The sequence below is a fragment of the Macaca mulatta genome, chromosome 8, assembly GCF_049350105.2.
Source record: "Macaca mulatta isolate MMU2019108-1 chromosome 8, T2T-MMU8v2.0, whole genome shotgun sequence".
NCBI lineage: Eukaryota > Metazoa > Chordata > Mammalia > Primates > Cercopithecidae > Macaca > Macaca mulatta.
This window is the reverse complement of record NC_133413.1, coordinates 143,439,979-143,456,243: the sequence shown is the minus strand read 5'-3', so window position 1 is coordinate 143,456,243 and position 16,265 is coordinate 143,439,979. Positions and strand designations below refer to the sequence as shown.

Here is a 16,265-nt window from a genome sequence, read left to right as displayed (position 1 = left end):
CACTTAGCAGGCTTCTTACAAAGGACAATTGGGATTTGCCATCAGAATTCCTAGCTGTGCAACCTTGAGGGAGTCATTTAAACCTCTCCAGGCCTTCATTTTCTCATCTGTAAAGTGACACTGATGGTACATAATGCACCCAGGTATAGGGCAAAGTGAAGAAATTGACATATGCTAAGTGCCCAGGCCACTTTCAGCATACAGCAGGTGCTCAGTAAATGCTATCAGGCTGGAGTCATGATGTCTAAAGGTGCATGGAGCCAGGTGGGTTGAGGGATTGCAATAGTGCTACTTGGAGTGTGATTGTATGCATCTTCTTTAAGAAGATGCCGAAGATAATTAATAACAATCTGAGCAGCTGGGATGTGTATGGGGGAAAGGAGGAATCAAAGGAAAGGCAAACGTGGAGTATATAAATTCTGGAAACAGCATGTTAGAGTTGGAAGAGATTTAGAACAACTGGAATTTTCTAAGGAAAAAGGCACACTCCACATTCTTTTAGGTGCGTACATATGGAGAGAGCCTGTTGTCAAAGAAGTGACCTGAGCTTTGGCCTCAGAATGTCCTCACTTGCGGCTATGCATAGGGGTGTCAGGAGGTGATATCTACCATCCTGAGTGACTGGGGAGGAGCAATGCATAAAAAGTTATTTTTCTGCAATCCTCAGAACAATCCTATAGGATGGTGGTTGTTATTTGCTTTTGAAAACTGAGAAAATGAGGCTCAGAGAAGTTAGGTGGCTTGTCCAAGTCCCATAGCTGGTGGGAGGTAGAAGCAAGTGAGGGGCTCTAAAGGGTTGGGGGAGCCTCAGCGAGAACAAGCGGATGCAGGGCTGAGGCTTGTGTTTAAAGTAGTACCCTCTTCACTTTAGGAAGAGGGTTTTTAAATTGTCTTTAAATTGTCATTCTGTGGTTTGCTATGAGATGCTGAGCTGTGAAACTGGGCTGTGGCACTTTGAAAACTGGAGAGGTAAGCTCAGGTCAAAATTCTGGCAAGTATGTTGCAACTAATAGTCTCCATTCAGAAGAGTGCTATTTAATACAAAAATTAGCTGGCTGTGGTGGCGGGTGCCTGTAATCCCAGCTACTCGGGGGACCTGAGAGGTGGAGGTTGCAGGTTGCAGTGAGCTGAGATTGCGCCACTGCACTCCAGCCTGGGCAACAAGAGTGAAATTTTATCAAAAAAAAAAAAAAAGAAGAAGAAGAATTCTATTTAAGAGTGCTTAATATGCTCTGAAAGTATAATAATAACGTTAAAAACCTATGGAATAGACAAATTGAAATCTAATTAGTTTCCTTCACCTTAAACAGAACTAGAATCTAGATCAGAGCAGCAAGATGGCAACATAGAAAGACTGTGCTGTAATCAGCCGCACCTGAGTCAACATTCTGGGGCCAGCAAAGAACTCTGTGACTCTGTGCAAGTCACTTTGCCCCTTTGAGTGTTAGTATTTTCCTTGTAAAAAGAAGACCAGTTTCTTTATATGTTTGAAAGAAGTTTACATGTACTACCTAGGAGATAATAGGTACTACATAGGAGCTATTGCTATCATTTCTAAATCAGACAATTAAAATATATCATATCCATTTTATATTTCCTAGGCAGAAAGCTATTAACAAGCAGTACTACATATGATGGATTAAACTGCTAAAGCAATGAGTGGGGCACTCCTCCATTTTTCTGAATATGTATTTCTTCTTGTTCCTCCATCTAATATAAACGAAACAGACAAGGGTAGGTTTGCATTGCAGCAAACTAAAGTCACTTTCTGAATAAAACTTTCCTAAGTCACTTTCGGAAGAAAACTTCCCCATTCTGAATGGTGAAATCTGGCAATGTATTTCCAAGGGAAATGAGCCTTCTTAAAGACAGAAATTATTCATTCTAGTGCGCCTAAATCAGTGCCCTGAATTAATAGATGCTGCTGGGTTTTCAGTTTTTATTTGACATTCATCAAGAATGTATTTCTCCCAGCTCTGAGAGAGGCTGAAACTTAAAATTCCCATCAAACTTTCCAGCATATTTCAGACCAAACCATTTGGTTCTTGTTAGCAGCCAAGGGTCCTGTTCGTACATTTATCTGCCCATCTATCTGTCTATCCATCCTCCCATCTATCCCTCTCTTCCTGCAATAAAATATCCCTTGAGGTCACACCACGTGATCAACTTCCGCCCTCTCTCAATCTCCCTACAAGTTCCGAAGGAAATAAGTACACCCTTTTCAAACCACTTCCTCCTATCTGAGAACCGCTAAGGGAGGAGCCAATTTGATTATGGTAACTCTAGCTAAGACAGCAATTTTAGGGGTCAGGGGGCTCAGTGGTTCTCTTTTGCTGTCAAACAGCTTTGCAAAGTCATGCTTCCCTCCTTAGCACCAGGCAGACTGGAACCAGGGTTGGAGGACTTGGTGTGTATATGTGTGTAGAGAGGGTTGGTGAAAGTGAGAATTGTTGCTGGCTTGTGCTTAGGGGCAAAATAACTACCTCAGACGGTCCGGGTTTCCCTGGAAGCGGACCACCTCTTGTCTGTACTGTGCCAGGTAGTTTATATACAATACCTTCAGTCATTCATTCTAACTAACTGAGCTTGCATTATGTGACAGGCACCTGCTAGATCATGACTTTTCATTGAGGAATATAATAGAACCCTATCCTAAGAAAGTTGCCCTGGGAGCAATAAGCATTTAGAGAAACAAATGCATAAGGACAAATTGTGGTACGTGCAGCGAAGGAAATAGAGCCAGGGAGCGACAAGAGAGGGGACCAAGTGTAGTCAGTGCAGCCAGTTTCATTTAATTCTCACACTAACCCTGGGAGCTGAACGTGTTCCCTGTCCCCGTTTGCAGATGTGCCACCTCCCCCCACTCCTCCCCTCTCTCCCCTACATGCCTTCCAAGCCACATGGACAATCGGTTCAAAATATGCATCCTCTGAATGCAAGTTCTAAGCACCAGAGTGTCTGGACCCACCTCTCATCACACTGCTCTATCCACAAACCTATCAATCCACCTGCTGAATAACTATGACATGCATAACCCTCTAGCACACAAGAAAGTACCATAACCTTGCCAGAAAAAAGGATAGCTCTGTTTTAGGCTGCCCTCCATCCCTTTCCTCAGGTCTAAGGGCATGGTAGCTGGGAGCCAGGTTCTAGAGCCAGACCCCTGGATTCCACTCCCGCCTCCAGCACTTTCCAGCTGGGCAAACTCCAACAAGATACGTGAATGCTCTGGCCTTGGTTTCCCCAGTTAGACAAAAGGCCTCAGTGTAATGACGCATACTCCAGAGAGTTGTGGAGGTCAAGTGGAGAGTACATGTAACACACCTAGGACACGTAATTCCTCAATACGCACTGGCACCCCCTCTCCTGTTGCTGTACACAAAGCCTCATCAGGCTGGCACGAATCTGGGGTGGACACAGGGAGGCCTCCAGCTGACCCCTTCACTACTTATAGAAAGGCGAAATGACACCAAAAGAGGAAAGTGACTTGGCCACAGTCTTGGGGGAGTTGACTGGCCCACTGTGGATTCTAAAGACAGACTGTGCAGAAAATGAAAATTAGATAAAATTAGGGGAAACAATTGAGATAAATTCCCCCTCACAGTACTGGAGCCACCCATCCCAGTGATTTTATGACAAAGTTGACAACCACTGTCCAGTGAGAAGGGACAGCTTTGCCATGGTCAGGAACGAGGGTGCCTGCAGACACGGGGCAGTGGGCACTCCAGCTCCCAGGCCTGTGTGCATTCTCCTCTGGTCTCGCCAGCAGTCCCAGCTCTTAGAGCATCTGCTTTTAGAATTAAAGTTTCATTAAGCTGGGATGAAGGTATTACTGAAGGAATTAGGAGTGGGAGTAAAAAGATAAAGGATTTACAGGCTGGACCCAGCCCTGAACAAGCCTCGCAACCCTGAGCACCCTCTCCGAGACTCAGATTCCCATGCTGGCCCCAGCCCTGAACTAACTGTATGACCCTGAGCAAGTTACTTAGCCTCTCTGAGACTCAGTTTTCTCGTCTATAAAATGGTATGTTCTTGGGGGCATCAAATGAGTCTGTGTATTTTAAACATCTGCTTTAGGCCCTCCGCATAGTGGATGCCCACTTAGATGAGTCTCTTTTGCTTTGAAAACAGAGAGTCCTGTAGGCAACTGTTCCAAAAACAGATGCTTGTCGGGAGAAAGATTCCATAAAGAGTTGATTTGCTCCAGTCGTGTCTGGATGCGGCCTCTGCTGACTTATGAGGCACATTACACACATCTTTTTCCTACTCTGTCCTCAGAGATGTCACACCCGAAACTAGAAGTCAGCATGGAGGGAGAATTTACACCACAGAAATTGGCACACACTATTAGGAATTTTTCGCCCTGGAACATTGATTGTTTGACATTCACTAGCACACCACGAATCCATGATCTCCTAGGCTCACCTTGTTTCTTCAGTTCCTTTCTTTTCTTTTCTTTTCTTTTCTTTTCTTTTCTTTTCTTTTCTTTTCTTTTCTTTTCTTTTGAGATGGAGCCTTGCTCTGTCACCCAGGTTGAAGTTCAGTGGCACAATCTCGGCTCACTGCAACCTCCATCTCCTGGATTCAAGCATTTCTCCTGCCTCAGCCTCCCGAGTAGCTGAGATTTCAGCATCCCCCACCACGCCCAGCTAATTTTTGTATTTTTAGTAGAGATGGGATTTTGCCATGTTGGCCAGGCTGGTCTTGAACTCCTGACCTCAAATGATCCACCTGCCTTGGCCTCCTAAAGTGCTGGGATTATAGGCATGAGCCACCACGCCCAGCCTGTTTCTTCTGTTTCTAACTGTTCCCTTCTATTTCCCTATGGAGCATCTACTGAGTCCCAGCCGAGAGTAAAAACAAACCTGCTGGCTGCTCTCAAGGCACTTATGGTTCAGCAGGGGAGACGGGCACTCACCACGCAGTCACACAAATAACCGTTGAATTGGGACCCACCGCAAGGCAATCGGCTTTCCTGAGGAGCTAAGGAGGGAACAGTGAGCTCAAAAGAGGAGCACATTAATAGCAAATTAAAAACATCATGGAGATCTCCTTAGAGAGACCAAGCCCCATTAGACCAAATGCCTGGGAGCTGCAGAGTGTGGGGTTCTGGGGTCCATGTCCCTCGACAAGTGACTGACAGTGAGGGGAGATCGCAGATCAGGAGTTGGTCTTGGCAAATGCTGTGTCAGCTGAGATGCTGATTCCCATCTTACTTGATAAGTTTATGAGTAATGCTGTGATTCACATGTATGAATAAAAAGGAAAAGTAACTCTTGCTGGGAAATACGATGCAGTAAAGAAATCACGGACTTTATAGTCCCTGTGCCTAGATGCCTGGGTGACCTTTAGGATGTTCATGAAAGTTTCCATCTACCTCCACCTTCTGTGATGAAACCTGCCTTTCTCAGGTATCCACATTTGAAATGAAAAGAAAAGGCCTGTTTCCTAGTCATTGTTTCCCCATTCTGTGTAATGGCTAGGATTAAAATAATTGTCTTTACCACTCTTTCTTCATTGCCAACGTTTGCTAGGCCAGTCTGCTTATAGGATCTAGAGGTATCCAGGACCTGGCCTGGGCCCAAACCCCATTTATAGCCTGGTTTTGTCAGCAAATATATTCTAGTCTAACAGAGCCACAGGCTGACTGGGTTGGTGCCCCACCTCACCGTCCCTGTGTGTTGGGGGACTCTGTGTACAGAAAGTCTATCTAGAAAGAAAGAAATGGGTGGGGGAGGCTCTTTTTATTTCCATGAAGTATCAAAGCCACGTCAGGAATGGCCTCTGCTGCCCGCTCCGTGTGCCAGACAGCTCTTCATAAGACACCCACTCACTGTACTGACACGTCTGGGTCACTGAGGCCCTTGCGTCAATGTGGCCGTGAGCCACGGAGACTGTAGGCTGTGAACAGCCCTCAACACCTTCTCTTGCCAATCCTTCCATGAGAATACCCAAGAAGTCACATATGACTATGTCCATGAAAGACAAAAACAAAAACAAATGAAAGAATGGTCTAGTGACTTAATAAAGAATGGAATTAAAACAGGCCTAAATTCTGGCTTCTTTCCATATCTTAAAACGACCTTAAAATGTACACTAGGATATCTCCATCCTCTTTTGGTCTTAGCATAAAGTCCATCCTCTCTGTTAGCCTGAGACTGTATGAGATTCCCTTCTGGGCACTCAAGGGTAGAGGGGGCCAGCACACAGGCTCCTGGACACATGGGTCAGGCCCACAGCCTGGTTAACAGATAGATGGGCATGGCTTCTCCTGCAGGGGATGGAGTGCTGGGCAGGGAGTCATGCATTCATCCAAACTTAATGTGTGACCTTGAGCAGGTTGCTTGCCCTCTCTGAGTCTTTCCCTTGTCCTGTCAGAGTGCTGAGTTGCTACTTTTCAAGTGATGCTTTATGACGCCCCAGGATTGAGGTATCCTATTAAGAGTAGTAGAGGGATGAGATGCTGAGCTGAGCCCCCAGCCCCATGCAGCTACTTGCTTTCATCTGTTCTATGTATTGAGCTTCTGGGGAATTTTTCTTTTCTTTTCTTTTCTTTTCTTTTCTTTTCTTTTCTTTCCTTCCTTTCTTTCTTGATGGAGCCTTGCTCTGTCACTCAGGCTGGAGTGTGCTGTGATGTGATCTCAGCTCACTGCAGCCTCTACCTCACAGGTTCAAGTGATTCTCCTGCCTCAGCCTCCCGAGTAAGTAGGATTATAGGCACCTGCCACCACGCCCAGCTAATTTTTTGCATTTTTAGTAGAGACAGGGTTTCACAACATTGGCCAGGCTGGTCTTGAACTCCTGACCTCAGGTGATCCACTTGCCTCAGCCTCCCAACGTGCTGGGATTCCAGGCGTTTGAAATATCTTAGGTAAGAGGATCCCATGTTCTTCCCCAGGAGCTCCTGAGGGCCTCTGGCTTGGACTCAGGCCTGAGAAGAAGGCTGGGGGTTGCATGCCCTCTCTGAGCTGGCCATCTGCCCCTGTAGGTCTTACCAGTGCTCCTAGAGCCCCTGGTATGCCGCAGCCCTCCTCTGCAGTGCAGAGAAAGGAGAAGCAGATGGGGGTGGGGTGGGAGCAGGTAGAATAGTCCTGTGGCTGCACCTGCCCTAGAGGAGAGCAGGGGACTATGTGGGTCACAGGGCAGGCAGCCCTGGCAGCCCCCAGCCTCGCACTGGGAGAGGTGCACCTGTGGAGTGAGGTCAGGATGTGGTGGGTAACCCCGGAAATCCTGCCAGGGAGACCACCGGATGCTAAGCCCCTGTGCCAGCTCTTATTTTTCCTGAAACCAAGGGTCAGACCACAGGCAGCACTGAGCAAGTCCCTAGTCAATTGTGCCAGTACTAGGTACAGTCACGGCAGGAAAATCGTTGAGGCAAAAGAGCCATGACAAACTGTTCAGCCCAACCCTTTCCCCATCAGATTTGAGGACTCTTTGGCCCAGACAGAGGAAGGTACTTGCTCAAGCTTGCACAGTGAGTTAGCCAACCCTAGCCCCTGCTTTGGTAAATTTTTAGCTGCCATTTACCAAACATATCTCTGCTTTAGATATGACCCATAATTTCAACCTCAAAACAACCCCGTAGAGCATATACTTGTATCCCAAAGTAGTGGATTTGAAAATCGAGGCTCAGAGAAGTGAAGCAACTTGCCCAAGGACACACAGCCAGCAGGTTGGGAGCTGGAATCTGCACTCAGGCCTGCCTGCTTTGAAAATCTCTTCTTTAAGGCGCCCTCATTCTTTCCAACCTTTTGATTATAAAAGCAATTCATGCACCTGGGAGAAAATCTGGGTATTTTAGAAATAAGTAAGCAAAGAAGAAATTTAAATTCACGTATAAAATCATTACCCAGAGAGAGTCCTTGGAAACATTTTGGAAATTTCTCTTTAATATTTTTCCATATGTATGCATTTGAGTGGCATAGTTTTATGAAACGGAGATACTAAAAGCACAGCTAGTATTCCTTTTTGTTTCTTTGTTTTGTTCCACAGCAGTAACAGTTTTTTTTTGTTTGTTTGTTTTGTTTTTTTTGAGACAGAGTCTCACTCTGTCGCAGGTTGGAGTGCAGTGGCGTGATCTTGGCTCACTACAAGCTCCTCCTTCCAGGTTCATGCCATTCTCTTGCCTCAGCCTCCCAAGTAACTGGGACTACAGGTGCCCACCACAATGCCCGGCTCATTTGTTTTGTATTTTTAGAAGAGACGGGGTTTCACCGTGTTAGCCAGGATGGTCTTGATCTCCTGACCTCGTGATCTGCTCACCTCAGCCTCCTAAGTAACAGCCTTTTAAAAATAATGCTGTGAAAGGCTAGAAAACATTCCTTGCAATTCACTCCTGCCCTTTTGACCACAGCATGCCTCAACTAGCCTCTCTCTCTTGTTTCTTCTGCTCCAGCAGCACTTCTGCACCCTTCACCCCCACTGGAAACCCAGACCTGGGCTTCCAAACACTGCCAAGTGACATCCAAGAGATCTCTCAGGGCCTCCACTGTATTAAAGTTTCCCCCAAAGTTTATGCTTCCTAAGGTTTGCTTTGATGACTTTTATTTTACTGTATTGTATCGTATCGTATTGTATCGTATCGTATTGTATCGTATCGTATCGTATCGTATCGTACTGTATTGCATTGCATTGCATTTTTGAGATGGAGTTTCGCTCTTGTTCCCCAGGCTGGAGTACAATGGTCTGATCTCAGCTCACTGCCACCTCTGCCCACTGCATTCAAGTGATTCTCCTGCCTCGGTCTCCCGAGTAGCTGGGACTACAGGCATGTGCCAACATGTCTGGCTAATTTTTGTATTTTTAGTAGAGATGGGGTTTCTCCATGTTGGCCAGGCTGGTCTTGAACTCCTGACCTGACGTGATCTACCCGCCTCAGCCTCCCAAAGTGCTAGGATCGCAGGTGTGAGCCACCGCGCCCAGCCTGATGACTTTTAAAAATCACTTTTCTGTTGCCTTCTTGGGTTAGCCAGAGGACAGAAAAACAGGGCAGCACTGGTGGCCATTAGAACACAGGTTTTAGAGGCAGGCAGACCCGGCTGGAATCCCAGTTTCACCTCTTCCTAGCAGTATAACCTTGGACAAGTCACTTAACTGATCTCAGCTATAAACTGCGGTTGTTCTGAGCAACCCAGGACATACTGGCTGGACAGCGCTTAGCTTTGTGCCTGACAGAGGATGACCAATTGTGGGATGGGGGTGTTCTGGTTATCACTGTTGTTGTTGGCATTCACATATATGGTAGACAGTGAGGCTTCTCCACTTGCTGTACCGTGTTCCCATGCCTTAGAAGAAGGTCATATGAATGGGCTTATAGCTGTCACACTTTGCAGCAGAAATTTCTAAGGCCAAAGGGAAGGTAGCATCCCTAAGTACATTTTCAAATTAATTCTGTCACCAAGGGTTGAGTTCCTGGCTTTATGACCTGCCTTCCCTTGGTTGGACTTCCTCAATTTCTCTCCCCTTTGGGAGAGAAATAAAGGGGTTCGGGCTACCCTCCTTCCCAGCAGCAAGGCCAGGCATCAGAAGCACAAGATGGACCAGGTACACAGAACTGTCCTAGGACGCTGTCCCAGGAATGGAAGGTTCTGAGAAGCCTCCCCACCTGGATCTATAAGACAATGCAGAGCACACAATGAAAGGACCCAGATCTGCAAAACAAAAACCTATTACGAGGATATGCTGCTGGCCGGCATATCCCACATTGTCCATGGCAATGCCATGCCAGTATGTGACCTCTCCATGCCATGCTTCTGCTCAAATGGCAGCCAGCCGCACACTGACCAGAGTTCCTTACACTGGAGAGACAGTGGCATGGTCCTGAGCAAAAGGTGTAGGTCCTGAAGTCAGGAGATGTAAGGTTTCCAGCTCCAGGGCAGTGGGCAGGTGACTAAACCCCGTTCTCACACTAACAAAGTAAAAGATTATCTGCCCTCGGGAATGCTTGTAAGATTAAACACAACGATATCTGCAAATTGCCTCCCAGAAGGTGGTTGTACACATTAACTGTCTTCCGTTGATTCTGAAGCACATAAAGACAAGAGTTGGGATTCTGTCTAACGGGACTTCATTTGAAAAATGCCAATGGTTGTTTTATTAATAATTTTTAAAAACCATTGAGTCTTGATTGCTACAATTAAATGGGGTTATAAGGCTCGCTCTTTGGAGATCATCTTTTTTCACTCATCTCATTTTTCAGAAGAGGAAACCAAGGTCCAAGTTCACACAAAGGAAATAGCATTGGTCCAAAGACCGAAGGGAAAATAAGGTAATAGCAGTTATGATTCTATGACCCAGAAACCTAAGAGTTATACCACCAAGGAAAGGGAGAAAGAAATCAAGAATTTGTAGAGCCAGTGTTAATTAACTCATTTCTCTTTTGCCCTTTTCTATTGTTCTTAGAAGCAATTATGTCTCCGGTACCCTCTCTCCCACCTTCAGCCACTGCATAAAACTGTCACGGATTAAATCAAATTGTTCAGCCATTTCATTAGAGAGACTCCAGCTCTCATTCTCTGGGGGCATTTTCACTCTTCTCAAATAAAAGCCTCTTTCAGATAAGTTAACTCCTTCTTGAAGACTGTAGAAAGCCACTGAGCAGACCACTAAAGGGCTGTTGAGACCTGATGGTTTTTTTGGTCGTCATACAGCCCTGACACAGCCCCTTCTTTCACGGAGACTGAACTCTGACTGGCAAGACAGAACAGGAGGGAGTGCAAGCAACAGGAGAGAAGAGTGTTAAGGTAGAAGAACCCAGGCCTCCAGGACTGACTCAAACTTTCTCATCTTGTGACCCTGGGTACGTTTCTTTTCCTGGATGAACTTCATTTCTCCAATCTCAAAAATGCAAGTTTAATTTTTTTTTTTTTCCTGTAGTGGATTGCAGGACTCCCTCCAAAATAGCACACAAATGCTTGAGAAGAATGATAGAGCTGTTGGGAAGAGAGAGGATGTTGGAATTCTCTTTGATGGATAGCAAAGTCTTGTTCTGACTTGTTTTCTGGAATGGTTGACATAAAGGAGGGGAGAGATCAGACATTGTGGTGGGAGCCTGCTGCTTAGAAGCAGCTTGGGGGAGGGGACAGAGGGGAGGGAAGGCTGGCCAGGCTGGGGGCACCCTGTCATCTGGAGGTTTCTGGGCACAATCACTAGGTGTTGAATGACACTCGATGAGTCAGGCTGAAAGGACAGAAAGGCATTGTTGGGACAGTTTGCTGTGTCTGGGGACACCGGAGATGGTGGCAAATCGGCGAGGCCAGCATACATGTGGTTTCAGAGTTAGTTCTGCATGTTGAGAACTTTCCCCAGAAGCCCGAAGGCCTCGGTGATGATAAACAAAGAGTCTGAGGAACCAAGGCAGCAGGCAGGTTCCAGGAGGCCCAAGGAGCAGTACAGAGGCAGGCATGTGCAGGACAGCCTGTGCGGGACAGCCAGTGCGTGTCACACGTGTGTTTCCCAAGGCCTGTGCGGAGCAGCCTGTGCATGTCACACGCATGCTTCTGAGGCCTGTGCGGGACAGCCTGTGCATGTCACATGTGCTTCATGAGGTCTGTGTGGGACAGCCTGTGTGTGTCACATGCATGCTTCCTGAGGCCTGTGCAAAGCAGCCTGTGAATGTCACACATGTGCTTCCCGAGGCCTGTGTAGGACAGCCTCTGCATGTCACACGCATGCTTCCCGAGGCCTGTGTAGGACAGCCTCTGCATGTCACACGCATGCTTCCCGAGGCCTGTGTAGGACAGCCTCTGCATGTCACACGCATGCTTCCCGAGGCCTGTGCGGGGCAGCCTGTGTGGCTACAATCCCCTCAGGGCCAGGGAGGCTGCCTGGTTTGCCTCTTCCCTCTTGCCTGACTTGGGCCTCGGAGGCAGCACACTCCCACTATGTGGGTGGGATCCTGACTTCCTCAAGTCTCTGGCCCAGGGCCCAGCACCGGGTAGATGCCCAGGAAGTGTCTGCTGAACTGCGGGGAATGTGGGTTGGAGTCACACCACCTGTTGTGTTTCTGTAAGCATTTTGGGGAAGCACATTTCCTGGGTACCTTCGCCAGGCTCAGGGATGGAGACACCGTCAACGTATCCCTGCCCTCCTGGACTCCAGGTGTTGCTGTTAGAACCTGCCCAGCTGCTAGAAGGTTCCTACAAGGTAGAGGCCCTGGGATTTTAAGTGTGGATGTTTTTCTGGTTTGTGAGGATGGTAGGGGCAAGAGTGGAGAAAGAAGGGCCCGATCCTTAAATTTGCAAGGGCATCCTCTTTTCTAGTCACAAAGATCAATAGGATCCAAAAAGGATGGGATTTGCACTTCACTTTAAACATGCTGCCTGTTCTAGCCAACCCTTCTGTGGTGCACTATGAGTTTATAGCTTTTGCAGGCCTTGTCATTGTCTTGGGAATATCACTAAGCATTAGCTTGAGTAGTAAGTGACAAGTTATTCATGTAAATGTCTAAGATACATGGACTTTTAAACAACTCTCATTTTGGTGTTCCTTGTTTCTTAATATAGTAGGAGTCTCAGCTCACACCGCCCCTTCCCTTAAATCAGGGAGCTGTGCAGACCTCCCTCAGCCTGGGCAGGGCCTTCATCTGAGAGTGTACTTCTTTCCAGAACCTGTACACATAGGGCATGGAGACAGGATTCAAGGCCAGGGTGGGAGTTGGACGGGCTGACTTTTGTGCCCTTCATAAGGTTCGATCCGGAGCTGCAGACACAGGTAGGTGGGAGATTAGTTTCCATTTGGGCTAGAGGCCGACGGGGCGACCCTGTTCCATCTCTTCTCTTTGACCCCACAAAGCAGAGAGAGCTCTGTTTATGGATGTGGGCTTCCTCTCCGTGCTTCTACCATCCAGAGGGAATGTGGCTTCCCTAAAACCCTATTCTCTGATAATCTATGTCTCTTTCCAAAATATTCGTATGAAGGTCTAGACTTGGAACTTTTATCATTAAGGACAATCAGTAAACAGAGTAATAACTAACATGTACTCTATGCCAGGCCATGTTCAAAGTGGTTCCCATGCTTTATCTCAGTTAATTTTGTAACCACAACCCAACACTGTTCGTTCGATTAGTGTCCTCCCAAATGATTAGAAAAAGGTTAATGACTTGGCCAGGCACAGAGGCTCACGCCTGTAATCCCACCACATTGGGAGGCCAAGGCAGGTAGATCACCCGAGGTCAGGAATTCAAGATCAGCCTGGCAACATGGTGAAACCCTGTCTCTACTAAAAATACAAAAATTAGCTGGGTGTGGTGCGTGTGCTTGTAATCCCAGCTACTTGGGAGGCTGAGGCAGGAGATTCGCTTGAACCCGGGAGGCAGAGTTGCAGTCAGCCAAGATCATGCCATTGCACTCCAGCCTAGGCGACAGAGTGAGACTGCGTTTCAAAAAAACAAAAACAGAAAAGGTTAATGACTTGCCCGTAGTCATCTAGCTTATAAGTACACAGCGAGAATTTAAGCCTGGGTGGTTACCTTGGAAACTGTTATGGAGCAACCCAGAGATTTAGCATCAGTGGTTCAAATCTCAGCTCAACAATTACTTGCCATGTGACCTCACACGAGTCACTTACCCCCTCTGAGACTCAGTTTCCCTTACTGCACAATAGGCTTAAGCATGATGCAAGGACTTTACAATGATCAAACGTAACAGTCGATGTGAAAGGGCTTCAGCAGCATGCAGCCGGTACGCAGAATTGTTAGGAAGTTTTCCCCTTTCATCCTTTGTTAAAGCATGCTGACAAACTCAAACGGATGACAAAAAGTAGCAGCAGAAAGTACCTTGTCTTCATGCCTTTGGTTGTACAGACACACAGCTCTGTACTCTGAATTCCTGGTGCACAGAGTTGATGGTGAGGGCCCCTGAGTGGAGATACTTTCTGGGCCACCTGAAATGCTGCTTGGTTTCTCACACAAACCCTGCTGTGGCTGCTTACCATCCTCAGCGAGGGTGCGAAGGAATGGAAACTTTTGCCACCAACAGCATTTGCTAGCAACTTCCCTTTCTGTGGTTTTTCTGTCATTCCCTTGATAAAAGAACTTGAACTGCGCAAAAGTAACCAATCTTCACCAATCTCGTCTTCACATATAAACAGCCGCCTTTCAAGAAGCAAGCTGCCAGAAAAATGATGCATGATGCTCTCTAAACTGGGTCATTCTCCACTTGGAGGGCTCAGGGCACGGTTGACTTTCCCCGTCTGTCTCCTATACCGTAGGCTCTGGGCATCACCAGCGGCCCCAGGGAAAAAGAAAGAAATGGGAAACAGCATGAAATCCGCCCCTGCACCTGCCGAGAGGCCCCTGCCCAACCCAGAGGGTAAGTCTGGCTTCTTTGGTGAGATGCTTAAGTCTGTGCTACAAGAGCCTGTGGTAAAGACTGGGCATTGGTGGATGCTGATAACTACTTAAATGGGGCAACGGGTACTGAAGGGCTCATTATATCCGTCTCTCTAGTTTTGTTTGTGGTTCAAATATTTCATATTTAAAAGATGAAAAGGATTGGATGCTTGGCACACCTGAAGGATGTCAAATCTTTGGCATTTTGAGATGGATCTCCAAGATCAGCTGGTTTAATCCCTTTATTTTCCAGGTAGGGAAACTGAGCCTCACAAAGGGAATGGGATCCACATCATTGGGCATTTGCTGATAAATATCCAATTCAGGCTCATCTGATTCTGAAATCTAGACTCCTGTTTACCAAACTCTGGCAGCCCATAATATAATATCATCCATATAGTTAGCCCCGCAAGAGCTGGATCTGTGTTACTTTTCTAAGCTAGGCACCGTCGTGACATCTTCCTGAAAACAAAGGAATCCTATGTCCCATTGGTGGGACTGCGAGGTAACAGGCATTCTCAGGGGAAGAGCCTAATATTGCAGGTCAATCAGTGATGGCAAAAGTCAGCTTTTTGGAGAGATGTCAGGTTTGGCTAGATTCTCAAAGCTACAAAGAGTCCCTCAGCAACTGGTCAGAGGCCTGGGAGGGAACACCAGTGAACGATGGGCAAAGGCTGAACATCAAATCCACCATGCTCTGGGCTCAGCTATGCTGGCCCCTTCTAATGGCCTGACCTTTATTTCCTCTGATTCCTAGTCCATAATTCTCATCTTCTGGGGTCTTGGGAAAGGGACGGTTAGGAAGGCTGGGGGGCACCTTGGACACTTCTACTTCTCACCTTACATGGTAGCATTTGGGGTCTGGTGTCCCATCTCCTAGCAGGGGTGACCACACATGGTTCCCAGCAGCCCCTGCAGCACTGCACTGGGAGGAGTTCACTGGCACAGATGGCTGCCCTGTCTGCCCAGCTTGACAGGGGAGTGGACTGTGCCAGGTTCCTGCGCTGCCTCCAGGTACTATGCATTTCATGACTTCTGTGGCTCACTCACAAAGGAACCTTCTCACCGCTTCCAAAATGGACAGGCCCAGCTCGTGTGGTCTAATGGCCTCAGATGCCCCCAAGCCGGCATGCCAAGACCCAGCTACCCCACACCCCTTTCAAGTCAGATGCAGAACAATACTAGTGGCTCTTATTTATCTGGTGAAGTAACTCCCCTTCCCAAGCCGAAAGGAAGAGGGATAAACAAAAAGAATATTCCCCAGGACCGAGGAGGTGGAACCAGATTACAAGGTGGAACAGAGCATGTGCCCTCAGGGCCCTGCGGACAGCAGCCCTCTACCTCCCGTGCCACACTCAGAACAGTGTGCAACATGCAGGGCGGCTAAGCTGCTGCTGCTGCTGCTGCTGTCGGGACAATGCCGGGCTCTTTCTCACCCTCTCCAAACTGACTTTGGTCACAGCCTCCTCCTCTGGTCATAACCACCGCTAGAAAACTGACACCACAGGGCCCTGGGACCAGGCAGGCTGGGGACGCACCCACCCACCGAACCCATCTTAGGTCGCCACCTCTCAGCCTGGGGCAGAGGGGCAGCATGCTTGAGCGAACCTCATGAAAACAGCCTCCAAGATTTGCTCATTTGCCTTCAACTTTTCAATGCAAATTGTCATGAAATAAGTTTATTTTTTTCCATTATGTGGGTGGGAGGTCACCTCTAGAACAGAGATAGAGAGAGGGGTCTCCCCACCCCTCCACCCCCTGGTGAAGAGAATTCCCCCGGTCATACCCCATTTGTGATCCAGGCAACCACATCAAGCGCTGGTGGGCTGCTTTTCCAACCCCCAGCCTTGAAACGTTCCCCCGATCATTGGTCCTAACGTTATTTCCTCTTTCTCTTGTACCTAACTTGAGTGAGGGAGGGGAAGGCGGTGCAGT

General features: G+C 47.5%; 2 protein-coding genes across 6 annotated transcripts in view; one reads left to right on the top strand and one right to left on the bottom strand.

Annotated features, from left to right (window-relative positions):
- Positions 1 to 16,265, bottom strand: part of TG (thyroglobulin) — a 273,223-nt gene that overhangs the window by 64,654 nt on the left and 192,304 nt on the right. The gene's annotated exons all lie outside the window — the stretch shown is intronic.
- The window catches only part of SLA (Src like adaptor), an 83,634-nt gene that overhangs the window by 45,949 nt on the left and 21,420 nt on the right, over positions 1 to 16,265 (top strand). For 3 of the 5 annotated variants that reach the window (XM_077944056.1, XM_077944058.1, XM_015146024.3), the window contains one exon: positions 14,210 to 14,310. In XM_077944056.1, the coding sequence (XP_077800182.1) occupies positions 14,250 to 14,310 (61 nt within the window). In that variant the 5' untranslated portion in view covers positions 14,210 to 14,249. Of the gene's footprint in view, positions 1 to 10,649; positions 10,799 to 14,059; positions 14,311 to 16,265 lie in introns of those variants that run through there. The other 2 variants (XM_077944057.1, XM_015146023.3) reach the window with 2 other exon arrangements.